Below are 20,717 nucleotides of genomic sequence, written 5' to 3' on the forward strand. Positions count from 1 at the left end.
TCATCTTTTCTTTCATTACTGTGTTCATGGGTTGTTATACACCGTGTTTCTAATTTAGCAGAACAAAATAAGTACCCTTTACTTATCAAACCAAAAGGGCGGCCACGGTGGTGCAGCGGTTAGCATTGCCACCTCACAGCAAGAGGTTCTCCGGTTCGATTCTTGGCTGGGGTGCCTTCTGTGAAGAGTCTGCATGTCCTTCCTGTGGTCGCGTGGGTTTCCTCCAACATCCCAAAGGCATCCCAAAGGTGGATTGGACACTCTAAGTTGGCCCTAGGTGTGTGTGTGCCTTCTGTGGAAGGTTGGGCGCTGGGCTGGCAACTCGACACTGTAAAACTCCACTGCCAATCATGAGCGGACAGATGATCCACTGTGGCAACCCCTAACTGGGAAAAGCCAAAAGAAGAAGACAACTTATCAAACCAAAAGACAGTAATTACTTTTCTGTGAGGAGGGGTTTAGCATGATTGTTAAGGTCTTAACCTCACAGATACAAGGTACAGTGTTTAATTCTGACCTCTGAATGTTGATTGGCTTGTAATAGATTGCAGACAGATAGGCTAGTATGAACTTTTGAAATAGGTTTTCCTTTCTATGAAGTAAAAAAAAAATGTTTTGTTTAACATAATCCACCTGCTTGACTCCTAAGTAAAAAAACAAAGGCAGTTTTTGAATTTGAAGGAGAGAACTTTTTTTTTTTTATTTTGTTTAAAAAAAAAAGATAAGGTCATTGTTGCTGCTTAAATGAATATTGTAATGCACTTTATTTGTTGCAGTAAACTTTTTATGTGCATATGTATGTATTTGCAGTCACAGTGGTATCCTTAGAATGCAGAGATAGTGTCCCCTTAAATCAAGGTAAAAAGCCCTAAACAAAGGTTAGCTATTCTTCTAGTTTACTATTTAAAAGGGAATGATGATGAAATAGGTACTTTGTAGCTCAATGTGTGAGTGCATGTTGGGGGGGGGGGGCAAAATTGTGTGCATCCATGCAGATGAGGACTGTGGATCACAAGTCTTTTTTATATGGGGAAACAACTTTATTGAAAGAATAATTTCAATGCACTTTTAGCCAAATAAAAACAAAAAATAAAAGTTAAGACACAACATTATCCCAAAAAAAAAAAAAAAAAACAATTAATGGTATGATCAATTGTTTACTTTCACTGATAGGATAAAAGGGAAAGAGAACCCCAAGAGGAAAATAAGTCCTTTAGAAATCAAAGGTCTCTGCCCCTGAAATTCTTAAATGCTATCATAAAATAGCTGTGGCTTAATACTTGATCCTAAGGATGCACTCAGGGCATCCGTCTACATAAGTGGGATCATTTGGGTCCCTCCTTACAATGCCTGTCTTTGTCCTCTCATATCAGGTTCATAATTTCCTACATCCATGGCACTTCTTTAGGTTTCCACTATGTAGTTCTCAATTTTTTGCCACCATTATGACTGACAGTAAAAACAGCAATATAAAACAAAATTTATTTTCAAACAAAATGGCAGCAGTTTTCACAGCAGTAAAAATAATTTGCATTTTTTTGTGTTTCTTTGGAAAAAAAATCTTACCTGGATGACATCTGCTCTATACCTTACTGAAAACCAAAAGCAGTGTTTGAATTTCAAGTGTTAAAAAACAGTGAGTAAAATATGTAACAGTGAAATATTTGTATGCCCATGTACATTTATAGATAGATTTGTACTTGAGTTCACTCTTTATGAAGTTCTGTGTTCGCAAATCATGGTGCTAATGTTTAAAGACAGAAAAACATAAACAAATCTCAGCTTTTCCAAATGTTCGTAAAAAAAAGCTTGTAACCCAAAGGGAAATACTCAAGAATTAGTCTGTGGACATGAAGCCCCACACACAACTGCTATGGTTAGAAGTTGTAATCTCTTTCCCACCTCTTGATGAACACTTGTTTCCCTGTTTTTTTTATATATTTTTCCCTCTCTGAAGGGCCTAACTACTGTCATGTATGTTTTGCTGATGTAGCAGTCTCAAGCCCAAGGCACAAGAATAACGACATTTATTTGTTTTTCATATTATTTCCCATAAGCAGTTGGATGAGGCTGCATTCCTAAGTAACTGGTACTGCAATATCCCCTGCTCGCTTTTTGTCCCTACACTCAAGGGCCTTATTTTTTCTGATTCTTTATTTTTGTTTTAATATCTGTCTATTCATAGGTTCATAGGTTCATACTAGGCTATCTGCCAGAGGGCATTTACAAGCCTAGCCCATCGTTTTGTGGCTTACGCCACCCCTTTAGTATGGGGAACTATACCCATTATTTTGCTGTGCCTCTGTCGAGCAGTGACACTGAGGTAATCCCTGGGGTATATCTGCGATCTCCCATCCATTGGTCAAGATTTCTCTTGAACAAGGCCAGCGAGGTGCTCTGCCTCACATGTACCGGGATTTTGTTCCACAGCATAGGGAGTCTTTGGGTGATGAATCTATCCCTCCAGCACGTCCTATTAATAGCCGTGTCAAGGTTTAAGTCTCCGCCCTTGTGGCTCTGATGGATCTAGATTTTTGAGGTGAAGCATATTCATCAAATCTGGGTTTGACATGGCCTTGTATGTTAGGCAAAGGTCACCTCTGAGCAAGCGGTGGCGACTGAATAGAGCTGGAGTTCTTTCAGTCGGGCAGCATAGGACAGATTTTTGAGACCCTTTATCCTTTTGGTGAGGAACTTTTGTGGCCTCTCCAGCTGCTGCAAGTGTCGGGTCAGATACATTCCGAATGGGGCATTGTACTCAATCATTGGTCTGATGAGTGATGAGTAAAGGGAGACTATGACCTCCCTTGAGCTAGATGAGAATCCCTTCATGATAAGGTGGGCAATGTAGAAGGTCTTCCTAACTACTTTAGCTACATGGGTGTCGAATGACAGACTACTATCAACCTGGGTCCCCAGGTCCCTGATAACTTCTTCTGTGCTCAGTGGATTGCCACCTATTTGGTAGCTAGGGGTAACCTTGTTTTTCCCGAAGGGTATGACTATGCATTTTTGGCATTTAACTTTAGGCCGTGGCTCTGGCACCAGTTATCCGTTTCTGTGAGACCCTTCTGAAGGATATCTGTGTCAGATGTGTTTTTTACTATGGCGCCCAGTTTGCAGTCATCTGCAAACTTTGTCAGCCATAACCCTCCTGTGTTTGCTTGTACTTCGGAAAAGTAGATGCCAAACAAGAGTGGGCCCAGGACTGAGCCCTGTGGGACACCACTTGTGACAGGCTTTGAGTCTGACATGGCGCCAGCAACTCTGACCCTGTGGGTTCTGTCACTCAGCCAGTTTGCAACCCATCTTGTGCTGTATGGGTTGACATTTAAGCTGATGAAGCAAATAAAATATCCCAGTGACCACCAAACTACTACACAAAAGCCAAACAGGCAAAACACACCAGGAAACCGGAGGCAATACTGGAAGCTGGAAACAGAATTTAATATATCCAAAGTACAGGTTAAGCGCTTTCTGCAGTGAAAATAACTGCCTTCATCAGAACAATAAAAATTTTAAATGCATCACATATATACATATGCCCCCACTGAAACCCGCCTTTTTTAATCAATTAAACAATTAAAATTTAAAAAGACACATTCCTATATAACAAAATTAGACATTTAAAACATTCCATTCAACACATAGCAAGCTATACCAAATAGTAACATTGCTTATATATCTGATAACAATATAAAGCTGTACATAACTTGCTAAATACATTAAAAACCATGTATAAAAAATGATGACCTTAAAAACTACACTTTCATTTAATGAAAAAAGTCATTCAAAAATAAAATTAATATTAATTTCTTATATCTTCTTCCCCTAATATATCTTTGTAAGGTCCAGTTCATATCAGAAACACTAATGAATATTGTGTAAGCAAGTACATATTGGAACACAACCTACAAAATGTGTGTAAAATGTATAACCAAATATGTATAAAAATATATGTATATATTTTTATCATTACACATACCGTTAGGGACAAATTAAAGATTCTAAACCCTAACTAATGGTTTTGTTGGAATTACCTCATTAAGGCCGGGTGGGGTGGCTGCATCTAGCACAATCTGCCATCTAATCTCCCTTTCACCAACTATAGCCTTAATATTACCCCCACGTGGGTTGGGATGGATAATGTCAAGAATAGCAAATTTAAACATCTTACACTGTGGATTATTAATTAAATGTCGAGATAGGGCATTATTCATGTCCAGTTTCCTCATGCAATAAGTGTGGTCATATATCCTATTCTTTAAAAAGCGATCGGTTTTGCCCACATAGTAGCTTTTACATGTCTGGCAGATAGCCAGATACACTATGTGTTTACTCAAACAGTTTCCATTGCAAAACCATATTTTGCTTTTTAATTTGTTCACCAACACTACATTAGGTGTATCCAAAATATATTTACAGAAATTACACTGACCACATTTTTTGGTGCCCGTTCTTTTGATTTTGCTGGACTGCTCATAGTTAGACTTAATTTCTATAATCCTTTTTAAGTTGTTACCTGTTTTGTAAACAAAATGCGGTTCCATAGTTACTTTGTCCTTAATTGACAAATCACTAGTCAATATATTCCAGTTATCTGAAATAATATTCTTAACCTCCCTAGTATGTCTACCATACTTACCCTTTCTCTGCAAATAATTGCCCTATAAATGCCATTTCTTTTAATAAATACCTCTTGTCAGTTGTCATACGGGCAGCACGTATGCATTGCCCCTTAAGGATACCCCTTTTGCTATTGTATGAATGTGCACTACTAAAATGAAGGTATCCATTACTAAAGGTATCCTTCCTGTGTATACGTGACTGAAATGCTTCCCCATCACTATAAACAAAAACATCCAAGTAGCTAATACCAACGGGATCATACTGGTGGGTGAACTTGAGATACTCAGTAGTGTTATTAATATATCTCATAAAGCATTTTAAATCCAGTTCGCCCCCCTCCCACAACAAAAAAATGTCATCCAGGTAACGCACATATTTCTTAATTTTGGACATCCATTCAGTTTTAAAAATATATTCCGTTTCCCAATCTAATAACACCAGATTGGCGTAGATGGGAGCACAGGAGGTACCCATAGCAACCCCAGTTTTTTGTTTGTAGTGTTCTCCCTCAAAATAGATGTAATTGTGATCCAGGACAATATCCATAAATTCCATCAATAAAGAAATTTCGTCCTGTCCTAAACCACTTCCTCTGTTTATACTATTGTGAAACCTATCTAATCCATCATCCTTTGGTATGCACGAGAAAAGATCCTGAATGTCAATGGTGACATATAATAAATTATTTGACCATATTTCTGGCTTAAAAATACCCAAAAATTCCCATGAATCCCTCATAATATGATTCACTGTTTTGTACATGTGTTTCAACTTATGATGGATCACCTGACCAAAAGGGAAAGCTTTGCTAGCACTACCAGAAATTATTGGACGAAATGGTGGGTCATTGACATTTTTATGCACTTTAGGAATGCCATTAATAGTTGCCAATATAGGGTATTCAACCTTCAAAAATCTATACATTTCCTCACTTATTCTATTCTCAATTATGAATTCTTCCAAATATGAATCTATGCGTGCATGAGCAATATTGACCTCATTTAATGAAGATGGGGTATATTGTGTTGAATTGTTCAACAATTCAAAAATTTTGTTAATATATTTGTCATTGTCATAAAACACAATACCTCCACCCTTATCAGCGGACATAATTCTAATATTTTTCTCACATAAACTTTTCACAGTGTCAAAAATCATGTTTCTATTCTTTTTGTCCCCGCTTGAGTATTTGTATCTATTATATAAGGCATAAAACTGAGGATTAACCACATTTTCAAAAGATGTTAAAGTCATGCACATTGGTGGGGTGAATGTACTTTTCTTTTTTAATTCACCCGTTTGTAGAATAGCAGTACTATTTTGATTCTTGAAAAAAATACCCAAATTAAGTTTTCTCAAAAACAGTTTGAATTCAACCATGGTATCTGTAATATCAAAACTATAATCGGGTATATACTTCATCCCTTTAGAAAATATATCATAATGATCCGAGGAAATTGGATGAGAAGTGTAATTAAATATTTTAAAATCACCACTTTCATGTAAGTTAACATTGTTAACAACATCCATTATATTATTCTTATTTATTTCACTATTTGATACCATATCAATATTGGTGGAAACTGAACTTCCATTGGTGCCTATAAGTCTGACATGGCGCCAGCAACTCTGACCCTGTGGGTTCTGTCACTCAGCCAGTTTGCAACCCATCTTGTGCTGTATGGGTTGACATTTAAGCTGATGAGTTTTTCAATGATACCCGAGTGGGGTATTGTATCGAAGGCCTTAGCCAGATCGAGGTAGGCTGTATGGACTGCCTTTCCCTCATCAATGGCTTTGGTGACTGTTTCGAAAAAGTCAACCAAGTTTAAAAGGCATGATCTGCCTTTGACAAAGCCAAACTGGGTTGGATCCAAAGTCTGCAAATTCCCTATGTCTTTATTTATGAGGTCCATTATGATCCTCTCCATGGCTTTGCAGATAAGGCTTGTCAAGCTAATGGGCCGGTAATTTCCAGGGTCGGTGGAGGCACCGCCTTTGTGAAGTGGTACCACAGTTGCAGTGCGCCACTCCCTGGAGTGCGTATCCAGAGGTAAGACTTTGATTAAACAGCTGTCCTAGCTGTGGGTTTAATTCCTCATTGAGTTCATGGAGCACACAGCCGGGGACACCATCAGGTCCCATGGATGCTGTGTTTTTTGCTTTGGAGAGAGCAGTTCTCACTTGGGCGCTGGAGATGTTTGGGGGGGCTGCAATCGTTTGGTATAGATATCTCTCCTTTTGGGGGGGGGGAGAAGTTTGCACTGAACCTGTCAGCCTGTATGTTGGCAATGTCTGTAGGATCAGTAATCTTCACATCATTTTGAACTAGCTCTGAGCATATCTGGGAGTTTCCTCCCAGGTTTCTAACATAGCTAAAGAAGGCCTTATTGAGTCTTTAGCTATTTTTCTCTCGAAATTTGCTTTGGATGATTTTATGAGAGCTCTTAGTTTTTTACTTATAGTGATCAAGGGTGTCTTACCTTTTAAGGATTTTGCTCTATCTTGTAGTAGCTTCCTCCTTTTGTTGTAGAGTTTGTTTATGGCTGGGGTCCACCAGACTGGACGCTTGCCTTTGGTACAAAGAGTCTTTGTTTTGCTTGGGATTGCCTTATCCATGCAGTCCTGCAGGTGCTGGTAGAAGGCATTTGTAAGTGATTCAGCGGCTTGAGTACTGTTTTCCGCCGCTCGGGGCCTTAAAGGAGACCACACTAGTCTTTTGAAGTGTGAAGTCGGCTTTTGAGAAGTTCTTTACTGTGGTCTTTTTTTCTTTTGGTTGGGGTGGGATGAGGACCTCCAGCGAGATTAGTTTGTGGTCTGATCTCACCAGTGAGGGGTACACCTCCGGTGTTGAACATTGTGCTCCCATGTTCGTGATGATGAGATCAAGTATGTTATCTCCTCTTGTGGGGATGGTGACTAGTTGTTCCATGGCATTTGAGTTTATGAATTCCAGGAACTTTTGGGCTAGGGTGTTTGGGCTTGAGTAGTGTTCCCAGTCTATATTAGGGTAATTGAAGTCACCTAGTATGATGGTGTTTGGTGATACATTTATCCCTCTAGTGTTTTCAGGAAGGCCATGTGAGGTTCCTGAGTTTGTGAGGGTGGCCTGTAACATGCTACAATTTGCAGAGCAGTCTTGCCTATGGTTAATTGCACCTGGATGGTCTCCGATGCATCGTGCGTTGCCACCAGTCTTGAGGTGTGGGTGTCCTTGATGAATATGGATACCCCCTCCTTTCTTGGTATTGTCCGGATTTTGGGGCTGAACGCATGATATGAGGTAAAACCTGATAGCGCTGGGGTGCTCTCAGGAGCCTTGAACCAGGTTTCTGTCACAGCACAGACATCGATGTTCTCCATACTGAGAAGGGCCTCTAGTGCGTGCATTTTGAGATTTAGACTTCTGGCATTGAGCAGCATTACCCTTAGTTTTTTCCTTTTTGTGTTCTAGGGTGGTAGGTTTAGAATTTGAGCCTTGCCTAAAAAGGCACTATGGGGTGGCAAGAGCCTTTGCCAATATCCGGAATCCCAGGGTGACAGGTGCAAGCCGTCCCTTGCGAAGCAGCGTGGCTTGTCCAGCATGTCATCCCAGGCAGACAGACACTGGATCCCCTTTGAATGACACCAGTGTTTAAGCCAATTGTTAAAGCTGATCATCTTATCTCTGTATTGTGGCATCATTCTTGGTGAAGGTAGGATACTGCTCAAGGTCAGGGTCATACCTGCCTGGGCTACATAATCAGAGAGCTCCTCAATGTCTCTTTTCATGTAGTCCAAGGAGGTGCGTCTCAGGTCGTTTACACCAGCGTGGACAATGACTGAGTCATATTTGTACCTGCTGTTGAGAGACCTGAGTGCTTGCGTTATGTGGCGGATTCTAGCGCCCGACAGGCAGCTTACTGTGACCTTCTCCTTACTCAGTCTGGTGAGCGGACGTCAGTGTGTCTGACTATGGAGTCACCAATGACTAGTGTGTCTGGCATTGTGTTTGGCCTTAAGGGCTGTGACTGTTTGACACTCTGACTGTGAGGTCTATGTGTTGCAGGTGTTGTGTTCTGAGGTGGTGGTTGTTTGGGTGTCTGCTTTGGTGGCCTCTGCTGTTTTGGTAGATTTTTGATCAGAGCCTCCAGTATGTCTTTGTGTGTTTATGTGTATGATTTGAGGTTGTAATGGTACTATGTGAGACTGGGTCTATAGTGTGTGTGGTAACCTTCTCCTCCTGACTGGTCTTGCCAGTCCTATGTTGAGAGAGCTCAGCCTCCAGTTTGGCCGTATAGTTGCATCTCTCACATGTATTTGTGTTTTGTGGGAGGAGGAGAGGGTTGTCTGTGTACATGAGGCAATTGTAACATTGCCTCAATATTCCCAGGTTCACCAGCTGAGCAGGAGAGGACACTAGCAACTGATCCCTCGACATGCTAGAAGGAATAGACAAAAAAACTTTAAAAAAGATTCCGAGGGACGTGGGTGACCGAGAAATGGGGGGTTGCCTTTTTGGGGTACTATCTATGACAAGAGTGCCGTATCAAGGTAATAAGTACTGTAGGAGCAAGTGCTACGTTTAACAGATAGAGAATAGTCTACTTGGAGTCAAGTAGAGATGATCTTTTTAATTATTGGATACGCTGATTAGATCAGTAGTATGGTTCGAGGAAGGTAGTTTTAAGGGAAAATTTGAAGAGTGGACTTTAGGTAGCCCGAATAGTTTAAACCTGCTTAACTGGCGCTGCCCTAGTGTGCAACGGTAGCAACTCCGCGCTAAATCGGGCTAAATCGCGCTAATGCGCGCTTTATAGCAGGGGGCTGGAAAAGACAGGAAATGACCCAAAATGGCCAATAAACTACAAGTTACTGCCTTAAACCACTCCTCTGAGGACAAATGAAGGAGTTATGGAAATGACCCCTAGTGGCCAATAAAACTACAGTTTCAAGTCAGTAACCACCTCTACGGGGGGCAGGAAAGCTGCTCAATGTTAGTCACTGCCACTGATGAACACAGAGACCCTCCTTCAGCCCAAGCAAAAATGGCCTCACAGAAACTTTCAAACAGTTCAGGAACAGCAAGCCTGTAACTGAACTTTTTTAACTCTCAGAAAAGTGGGAAAAAAGCAAGATTTGTTTCATCCATCTTAGATCATTTAAAAGTAGTCACCTCATGATGCAAGGGGCAAGTGTTTGACTTCTTGTATAATGCAGTGAGATTGTGCCTGATCCCTTTGCCAGTATTCTTTGTAGCTACTCTTACTTTATGGATGTTAACCTTGACATTTATCTTGGAAACAATGTGCTCAGTACCAGAAATAATGTTACAGTGTTTCATTAGCCAACAGATCTCGAGCAAGGACCAACACTACCCGTTTGGTCAAGCTGGTTAGGGGTTGACATAATGGTTGAAGTGTTTAATTCACAGACACAAGCTTCAAGGTTTTGATTCTCATCGTTGAGGGTAATTTGCTAGGTTTAATACAGCCCAAACAGGCAGTTTACCTGTGAACCTTGATGGTCAAGTACACTGAAGGGTCTCTGTAGTACCTTCCCAACCACTTTTTCTTCTTTTAGGCCTCCTTGGTTCTCTAGGGAACAAAAGGCCCTGCATAGAATAAACATCCTCCTCATGGATAGGAGCAGGAAGTAAATGTTCTGACATATCCTTCTTCGCCAACCTCTGAGTTATCCATATGCAAATTATAAGGGCTAAAAGTTGCCACATGAATATAAGACTAGACTTCTTAAGATAATCACAGATCAATAGTTTAGTAAATTCAAGTATTTGGCAGTATTGTCTCCACTTCCACTGTGTGTGTTGGCAAAGTCTTCAAAGCGTATGACTTGTCTGACACATACTGACTACACATAGGAGGCTGGTTCTGAGGTCCCACTGGTTTGTGGAATCTCTGGTGTGCAACAGTGGAGTTTTGACTTTCTCAAGGACAAAGTAGCTCACACTCTTAGGCAGTCTATGTGAACCTCTTGAGACAGACCTACACTTTACTACAAAAGTGAAAAAGTGCACATAGTAGAGCCTATTGATCCTTTACAGAAAGGCAAAGGGTTTGATTCTCACCTTTTCCTTATTCTTAGGGGTGTATGAGACTTCTCATCTATTCTAGATATGAGCAACAAGTTCAGCAAGCACATCAGACCATCAACTTGCAAACTGACTCTGAAGGAGGTCAAGCCCCTGCTGTTTCAGGGAGCCTGGATGGTGCCACTGAACATTGATAGGCACTGTTTTTCACATTAGTGTCTAGGTCCATCTAAAAAGTCTCTTTGGTTTGCTGTTGGTTTACATAATTTTCAGTACAAAGGGCTGCCATTTGGTCTCTTCTACCTGTAGAGTTAGAGGAAGTTAGTTGTAATGGTGGAGGCCTTGCAGGAGAACAGCATTCATGTGTTCACTTATCTGGAGTTCCTGGTAGACTCATTGAGGGACTTTCTTTTAATTTCCATTGCATGGGCACTCCTGTTGTTTCAGACCATAAAAATAACTCCACGAAGTGGTAGAATTCCTCAACTGATGTTTATTCCTGCTCTTGGAAAAAGCCCATGAAATATATAAACTTTATATCCTGTGTTGAATGCAGAGAAAGGGTTCAAGCTCGTACTTGTATTTTGCTTTTCGGCCTTAGTAGCCCTATGTTCATGATGCCATATGCATGCCTCAAAATGCAGAGGAAGGGTTCAGGCTCAGACTTTCATGTGCTTCAGGAGCCTTGGCATCCACAGTCTTCATAGTACAGTGTGTGTGCACACGTTACAGTTGATTTTCAGGTGTAATTGGCTACAAAACTTTGCATGCCATCCTCTAATCCTTGTAACTGGTATGCAGAGTGACAACTCCCAACAGTCTTCTTTGTGGCTTCCTTTCTTTGTAAAAGAACCCTTCACAGTTGCTGATGGTGGGCACCTTGCTTGAAGATTGGGAAGCTCTTTCTTCGAATAAAAAAAAAAAAAAAAAAAGTGGACCTCCAGGAAGGGGGGGGGGGGATTTTGTAGTCCAGCAAGAACTTTGGGTAGTATTGCACTCACTGAAAGCTTTAGAAGGGGAGTTAAAGTGATAGTCCTTCCTTGTGTAGTCCAGTTGGTGTGGTGTGTGAAAAAAAAAATGTGGCACTCGCCTGGTTCTCCTGTACCTATTAAGAGAATAATGCTGGTGTGGCACTGGGCCATAAACTGAGGCATCATCTCAACTACTGTTGAGACTCCATGGGAAGTAAATGAAATTGCAGACTCCTTAAGTTCCAGCACTAGTCCTCAACTTGAGTTAAGGATTTGGAAGTCCTGTATGATCAGGATCTTAAAGTAGTGGGGCATTCATTAACCTGTTCCCCACAGAGTAGAATGTGGTTCTTCTCTGTTGTACTTGCTCAGTAAGTTGTAAGACATTCCGTGACATAAACATTATCTCTGCAGTGGCATGGAAGAGTTTTGTTCCTTTCTTCATTCCTTTTATTCTATTCCTTATCAATTCAGAGAAGACCAGTACTTGTTCTTATTGCCCTGTGGTAGCTGAGAAAGGTTTGATCTCAGTTCCTCCTCGGTACAGGGCAGTATCCTAGTTCAAGCTAAAGGTGTTCACCTGCTATGAGAAGCAGAGTCCCACTTAGAACCTGCCTTCTCTTTTTGTTCCCTTGTTCCTGCCATGTGTTCCAGTGGAGATTTCAGAGGTGATAAAATCTGCCACAATGCCTTCCATTTGTTAGCTGTATCCTGCTGAGCTGCAGACTTTCTTCATATTGGTGTGTAGGTGTCCTGTGTTACTGCAGTCACTTAGCTTGAAGGTGGTCCTGACCGGCATTAGGCTGTTGTTTGATTTGAATCTCAGTTACTTCATAGTGTTTTCATGTTTCAGGTTTCTCTGTATATTATAACTTTGAGGTAAGACAGCACTGTTGTCATTACAAATGATTAAGCGGTTTAGTAAAGGGTATTTATACAGGTTTTTTCATCTTTAAAGAACCCTTCTTCTTGAAGCTTAAATATTCTGATTGATAGGCTTACTTGTCATCCATTTGAATGAGTCAGTTCAGAAGCTCTACAGTGACGTACGTCTTTCGAAATGGGTACATATTTCCCTGCCACTGTCCACAGGTGTTTGAATGCCCTGTCCAACCAATGTCTGAGGTTGAATCTACTTAGGGAAATCTATGCGTTGTTATAATTTTACTGCATTGTACTTTTTTTCTTTCTTTTCATGAGTATTGGATTTACTCAGTGAGTGGGGTGAAACTCAGTGGTGTAGTAGTTAAGCTTACTTTCCTATCCCTGTGTATGGTAGCATTGCACATGCAAAGATAGCAGCAGAGAGAGTTGTAACACTGACCCTCTACAGAGTGCCTCCTCTTGGATAAATGAGTACATGCTGAAAATTTTGTAGTATGTGATGTGGTGAGTCCTCAGTAAGAAATGAAATCCATTTGCTTCTGTGATTAGAGGCATTATAGTTGTACTGTTCCAGACATCACTGACCTGGTCTGTTGGAAATGCAACCCCTAAAAATCCGTAAGATGGGCATTTGGTTATCTGATAGTAAGTAGTCGGGAGAGAGCTGAGCAAGGATGTTCAGCATTACCATTTGTCTGCTCTGATTAAAGCAGAGGCCCAGCTTGTCTCCAGTAATCAGAAGGCAACACTCTGCATGTTCTGTTTTATAATGTTAGTCGAGTAGATCTTAGTGAGTTTGAAGATGTTCATCGTGTTTCACTGTTGCAGTCATACCAGTTGGGTTATCCTGCTGGCAGGCAGCCCTCAGTCGGCCAGAATTCCAAAGTCTTGGTCCGGCGTCGGCTGCTTTCACTTCTTCCCTAACGTCAGTGCACCAGGGGTATTTAGGTTGCAGCCGACGCCATTTTCTTGAGTTTTTCTTGCCCCTTTCTTGCCGTGCGGTGCCCGAAGCAAAGCAGTTCGCAAGTGCCGGTCGGCCGACTCCTGAGATTTTCGTGTTCGAATTTCAGACCGAAGTCTTCATCTAAAGCTAAGTACCCCGTTGGGGAAACCTTTTTCTTGCTCCAGACCAATGTCAGAAAAAGTTAATAACTGTATTTCTCGTGAGAAGCAAATACCTCATAAGGACTTTCATTCTTACTGTATTCCTTGCCTAGGCCCTGACCACGACTTTGCTAGTTGTCGGTTTTGTGCTAGATTTAACCAACGCACTATAAAGCGTTGGTACGATTTTGCTTTTCATTATTTTGGCAGACGATTTAATTACATAATGTCATCGGATAGTCATCCGACTACTGGAATTCACAAGAAACGCAGAGAAAAGGAAAAAGACAGGCCTCCGAGGTCCAAAGCTGACTATGATATTTCTCCTAAGCCAGTTGCCGGTTCGTCAGTCCTCAGTGAGGTGCTTTCGCCACCCCTGACGCCCGCCATTTTGGAACCACAGGCCGATACCGACTCCCACGAGGAGACGAACAGGCCGCTAGAAACTCAAGGGACAGGACCTTCGGATACTATTCCCTCAGATGGGTCCGGAGCCGTTGTGCAGGCACCGGCTTCTGAGGGTGTTTTCAGGCCTACTCAATTATTTGTTAAAACGACTTTATCTTCAAAGACAAAGAAACAAGTACAGCATTCTTATGACCGGGTCTCCAGGCCCAAAAAACAGATGCTCAAGATGGCCAAAGATTTACTTACTTCGATCAGTGTTTCACATCCCCCTCCTGATAAGCGGCCTAGGCAAGAGCCAGAATATGATTCTTATGATCAGGTTTCCATTTTTTTCAGATTCCTCCTCTGATCAAGAATATTCTCTTCCTCCCTATGAGGATTCTGATGCTGAAGAATCTATCCCTTCAGCCTCTCCTCCTGAGGATTATTCTTTTGGGGAAACTTTGCATGACATGAGGGAGCATTTCCACTGGGACAGCCAAGATTATTCAGAGCCTAAGAAAAGGCTCAGGGACTTCCTTTTACTCCCGCAGCATAGGCCCCTAGCTATACCACCTGTATTAGACATTGTAGATGTATTTACAGAGTCTATTATGACCCCTGATTCCTTACCTCTGGCTCCATTTAAGCCAGACAGATATTACAGGGTTCCAGACTCTCATAAATTCCTTTTCAAAAACCCTGCTGCTGACCCAGAAACTCTCTCAGGGTCCCAAAGGGGTCAAAGCTGCCCCTGCAAAAAACCCTATCCCCTCTGACAAGGATTCTATGGCTCTAGACAGATGGGGAAAAAAGATTTATACTTCTGCTACCTTGGCTATAAGGGCCTTAAATTGTCAGTTTCATATGCTTAAATATCAACAATATCTTATGTCATTGCTTAAACAGAAAATGTTGACAATTACTGATTGTGCAGAAAATAAAGAAATGCAGGATTTATTGCATGCAACCGAACAGGTGGGAAAGCATACTTTGCAATGTGGTTTTGATTCTTTGGAGGCCACCTGCAGGGCCACAGTAACAGGTACAGTCATTCAGAGGCATGCTCGGTTAAAGGAACAAAGTCTACCTGATCATGTTAAGGCAAAATTATTAGATGCTCCTTTACAACATACTAGTGAAACCAAGTTGGAAAACAGCGACAAACCACAGCAAATGCCCTCAAGCCAAGGAAAACCAAATGATGCTTTAACACTCTTTATTCAAGACAAAACGTTTTCGCCCCTGCTATGCAGTAAGCTTCATCAGAAACAACTCTGATGAAGCTTACTGCATAGCAGGGGCGAAAACGTTTTGTCTTGAATAAAGAGTGTTAAAGCATCATTTGGTTTTCCTTGGCTTGAGGGCATTTGCTGTGGTTTGCTCCTTTACAACATGATACTTTGGTGTTAAAGAAAATAGAAGACAAAGTCAAATCCATGCAAACAGTCAAGGATTTCTTACAGGTTCAACCTCCAAGGTTTAGCAGACACTGGCCTTCGAAAAATTGGTTCTTTCCAATTTCAGACAGACCACACAGGGACAGATATAGATGCCCTAGAGGGAGATCCCAGCCCCAAGGCTCATACAGGCCTAGGCAGTGGGGTGCATCTACTCCCAAGAGTGGAGAAGATAAATCACAGCCATACAGGAAACAGTCCCAATGACTCCCCCTTGCCCGTACCAAGCACTTATTTTCAAGCAGCCCCTTTAGGGGGAAAATTAGCACTTTTTTGTCAAAATTGGCACCTAATAACCCAGGACAAATGGGTCTTAGACATAGTATCACGGAGCTACAAGTTTCATTTCCATACCCTACCAAGGGCAAACGGGTGGCCAGATCTGCCAAAAATCAATGGGCAGAGGCACAAAAACAAGTATTATCCCTCATGGACATGAGGGCCATTCAACAAGTACTGGAACCAGAGCAGGGACAAGGATTTTACTCAAGGCTTTTCCTGGTTCCCAGAAAGGACAAAACATGGAGACCAATTCTGGACTTATCAATTCTGAACACTTACCTGGATATACCAAGATTCAAAATGTTGACCCTACAGCAGCTTCTACCCATGCTGGGCAAGAATGCTTGGCTTGTAACCTTAGACCTAAAAGAGGCATACCTACATGTCCCAATCAGACCAGCATGCAGAAAATACCTCAGGTTCAAAGCTGGCTCGAAACACTACCAATTCTCTGCACTGCCTTTTGGCTTGTCTACTGCGCCCAGGGTCTTCACAAAGTGCCTGGCACCAGTAATGGCATTCTGCAGGTAAAGAGGAATACAAATATACCCCTACTTGGATGATTGCCTCATTCAAGCAGAAAACAAAGACCTCCTACTACAACATCTGGCGTTTGTAAAGAAACTATTAACAGGCCTAGGGTACACAGTAAATGAAAAGAAATCAAAACTAGTACCCTCCCAAAAGAGAATATTCCTGTGTGCAAGCCTAAATACATTGACCCAGATGGCTTATCTCACACCAGATAAACAAAGGCAAATGGCTACCTATTTCAAAATGTTGGCTACAAAGACCCAGTTATCTGCAAGAAAAACTCTCCATGCCTTGGGCTTCATGGCATCCTGCATTCTACTAATTCCATATGCAAGGCTGCACATGAGGAAACTACAATGGTACCTAAAAAGTGTTTAGTCCCAACATTGCCACAGCCTGGAAACAATAATTACGATTATTCCCTGCCTGCAACAGGAATTTCGATGGTGGGCAAAGGCCTGTCAACAGAACAAGGGACAGCCATTCACTGTAACCCCGGCCAAACAAACATTAACAACAGATGCATCAGATTATGCCTGGGGAGCCCACATGGCAGGAAGATGTATTCAAGGTACATGGGCGGCAAACCAAAAGCATCTACATATCAATTTGAAAGAGATGCTAGCTGTTCAAAACACCCTGACGGCCTTCAAGGATCTGCTCCTTCCAGGATAGGTACTGATAAAGACAGGCAACACAGTTATGTGGTACATAAACAAGCAGGGAGGCACTCACTCCTACCCCCTTTGCAGACTAGACATAGCATTGACTTATCAAGTACATCTACAGGCACAATTCCTGCCAGGAAAGAAAAACACTCTGGCAGACGAACTAAGCAGAAACCTCATCGATCCCCACAAATGGAAATTGGATCCAAAAGTCTTCAACATGATAATAAGGAAATGGGGATGCCCTGACAAAGATCTGTTTCCATCTCCCCACAACTGCCAACTAAAGACTTTCTGCACAAGGATTTATCACAGACAAGCATGAAAAGTGGATGTCCTATCCTTCAGTATATGCCTTTACCCCACTGCCTGTCCTCCCCAAAGTGCTCCTAAAGGTCAGACAAGCCAGGGATGATACTGATTGCCCCAGACTGGCCCCGCCAGTACTGGTACTCAACCCTAAGGAACCTGTCGCAAGGCCCAGCCTGGATCTTACCTCAAATACCACATCTACTGTCTCAGAATAACAATCCGATTCTACACAGCCAACTCAAGATGCTAAATCTGGCAGCATGGCGGATAATGTAGTCATACAAAACACGCCTCTCTCCAAACAAGTCATGGATGTTATCCTGGAGGCCTAGTACTAGAAAATCTTATGCTGGAAAATGGAAGAGATTCTGTGCCTGGAACCAGGCTCAGGTAGTTGACACAGCAGCACCAAATATCCCTCAAATTTTACAATACATAACGGAGATGTTGCACTAAGGCCTATCTTCTTCATCTATAAAGATTCATGCTTCTGCAATTTCAGCTCAGCGACCCCTAAAGGGAGCAGCCGAAAGAAGAAGACAATACTGAGCCACCAATCTTTTCTCATCCCTTATTAAGGCAGTTCCTTAGAGGAGCCAAAAACCTAAGGCCTCCTAGGAGATCACCAGTTCCTGCATGGGACCTCAATTATGTTTTAGAAAAGCTTACCCTGCCTCCTTTTGAGCCAGCTGCTACTGCTGATATAAAGTTTTTATCTTGGAAAACAGCTCTGCTCCTAGCAATAACCTCTGCAAGACGAGTTTCAGAGCTTCAGGCTCTCATGGCTCTGGAACCTTTTATTATTTTCCATCCAAACAGGGTTTCCCTGAGGACAAACCCAACCTTTATGCCAAAAGTAGTATCAAAAGTGGCCCTTAACCAAACTATTCATCTGCCTACTTTCTATCCAAACTCACAGAATAAAGGGGAGAGAATTCTGCATTCTTTGGACATACACAGACAGCTACATTTCTATTTGAACAGAACCAAAGCCTTCAGGAAGACAGAACAATTACTAGTGGCATATGCTGCAGGACCACAAGGAAAGGCCATCACAAAGCAAACAATCTCCAAGTGGATTGGCCACTGCATCTGTTTCTGCTATTCGCATCATGGCAAACCAGTACCTAATGACATTAGGCCACATTCAACCAGAGCCGCAGCCACCTCAGCAGCCTTCCTCAGGGGAGTACCAACCAAAGATATTTTAGAGGCTGCTACATGGAGTTCAGTGCACGCCTTTACAAAGCACTACAATTTACCACTCTACTCTAAATCCAGGGCAGGCTTCGCCACTGCAGTCCTGCAGGGCCTCATAGCCGCTCCTAATGCCATTTAGCTCCATCCCCCCATCCATATCTCTGGGATTCATCTCAATTGTTATGACTGCAACAGTGAAACACAATGAACATAGTACAGTTTTGTACACTTACCATAAATGTAAATGTTCGACTGTATTCACTGTTGCAGTCTGGGTTACCCTCCCTCCATCCCCCATATTTTTTCTGGGTCTCATCTATACTTCTCTAATCTATGCAACCTATGTGGTGTATTTGCTTGTAGAGGAGAGCATTATTTATTTTGGTGCATGCATGTTTTATTGGCATATCTTTTTAGCCTAGACTTTTGGGTGGGTACCTGACATCTGGGGCAAGAAAAACTGAAGAAAATGGCGTCGGCTGCAACCTAAATACCCCTGGCACACTGACGTCGGGGAAGAAGCGACAGCAGCCGACGCTGGACCAAGTCTTTGAAATTCTGGCCGACTGAGGGCTGCCTGCCAGCAGGATAACCCAATTGTTATGACTGCAACAGTGAATACACTCGAACATCTACATTTATGTTAAGTGTACAAAACTGTACTTTCAGTATACCTCCATCACCTGTGATCAATTCGTTTTAATTACTTGTGATTGTAAGTGAATATAAACTTCATGTTTTTGTTTCATTATTCAGGCAATTTTGTCCCAAATGAAGAAGTGATTTCATTTATTCTGTCGGATGATGAAGCCCCACCGGATGATGTGAACACAGAAGACATACCACTGAAGTATGGTTATCCTGGCAGCACTGGTGGTGGTAAGTCTGTGCCAAGATCAGAAAACCATTCCCCGGTTCATTTTAAAGGAGTAATGAGTATCTGGAAAAGAAAAAAATAGTTACTAAAGGAAACATTTTGACATTATGGCAGATAAAACTGTTGTGACCTAAGAATGCAGCTTTTTTCTAATTAATATTTTTAGCCAAAAAAACTATTAGTATTAATGCATAACATTACACTTGATTGCTTGTCATATTTTCTTGGGACTAGGCCACCTGGTGCAGTGGTAGTGTTGTCACATCACAGCAAGAGGTTCTCCCGTTTGAATCTCAGCTGGAGCACCTTCTGTGTGGAGTCTGCATGTCCTCACCACGGTCGAGTGGCATTTGAAAGACATGCATGAATGAGCATGCCTTCGTTGAAGGTTGGGCATCGAGCTGGCACATCGGCACCGTAAAAAATCTACCACCAATCATTAGCGGACCGGAGTTCCGCTGTGGCAACCCCTAACTGGGAAAAGCCGAAAGAAGAACAACAACAAAAACAAGTTTCTGTAAAAGAAGTCTGTAGGTTCTTTCTTTTTTGGCAGTTACTCTGAGTATGAATGCATTGGCAGTATGGATGCTTGTTTCCAGATGGTGCACTGCCCTTCAGAACATGGAGCATTTATTCTTTCCTTCCAACATACCCATAACCAACTATTTTTTCAGTGTTTTGAACATTTGGTTGTATTTAGTTACAGCCTGGAAGTGCTACACAAATGCACATTTGCACCTTATTTGTTCCTGTACTAACTACAAGTCCACTTATTTGTTTCTGTTTTACTTTAAGGACATAGTTTTCTATTGGGATAGTGACAATTTGTTCCTAGTTAAATCAGTAACTATTTTAGGGCTCCCAAGTTTGTACACATGTAGGAACTGAATGTTTCATGCTACCTGCTGCTCTAGTTGAATGCTACTAAACAAGTTAAATATAATCCAAATGTGAAAAGGACAATAGTGGGAAAGAAACTTGTAGACTATCTGGACTCCCACTGTGCCAGTATCTTAACTCTGTCCCTGCCAGCTGTTTCCTCTCCCACACCATCTTTAGTTTGAATGACATTGTGCTGTATACTGTCCCTTTGTGTAGTTGTGATGCTTATCATGGATTTCTTTCACATTTGTGATTGGAGCAATTTAGATTCTGGGAATAGAGAGACCAGAAGATCATAAGTCAAGAAGTCAAAGACCGCAGGAGTGATCCACCAGACTTGCCCCCTTCTGGACTCATGTTAGCACTTGTTTCTGTATCCATGCAGGTCAGGAGGTTTGACGTTTGACATTGTTTGCTCCTGTGGTCCTCTATAGCCTCAGCTTACAATCTTCTGGTCTCATTATTCTTGGATTCAAAATTATTTCACTCACAAGT

General features: G+C 41.8%; 1 protein-coding gene across 1 annotated transcript in view; it reads left to right on the forward strand.

The window, feature by feature from the left end:
• Window positions 1–13,139: 13,139 nt before the first annotated feature.
• The window catches only part of LOC122791461 (zinc finger protein 501-like), an 86,247-nt gene continuing 78,669 nt past the window's right edge, over window positions 13,140–20,717 (forward strand). The window contains exons 1-2 of the mRNA XM_044059206.1: window positions 13,140–13,161; window positions 19,220–19,342. Coding sequence (XP_043915141.1) covers window positions 13,140–13,161; window positions 19,220–19,342 — 145 coding nt within the window. The remainder of the gene's footprint in view (window positions 13,162–19,219; window positions 19,343–20,717) is intronic.

Source organism: Protopterus annectens, chromosome 17.part0, assembly GCF_019279795.1.
Source record: "Protopterus annectens isolate FY-2018-M chromosome 17.part0, PAN1.0, whole genome shotgun sequence".
Classification (NCBI taxonomy): Eukaryota; Metazoa; Chordata; order Ceratodontiformes; family Protopteridae; genus Protopterus; species Protopterus annectens.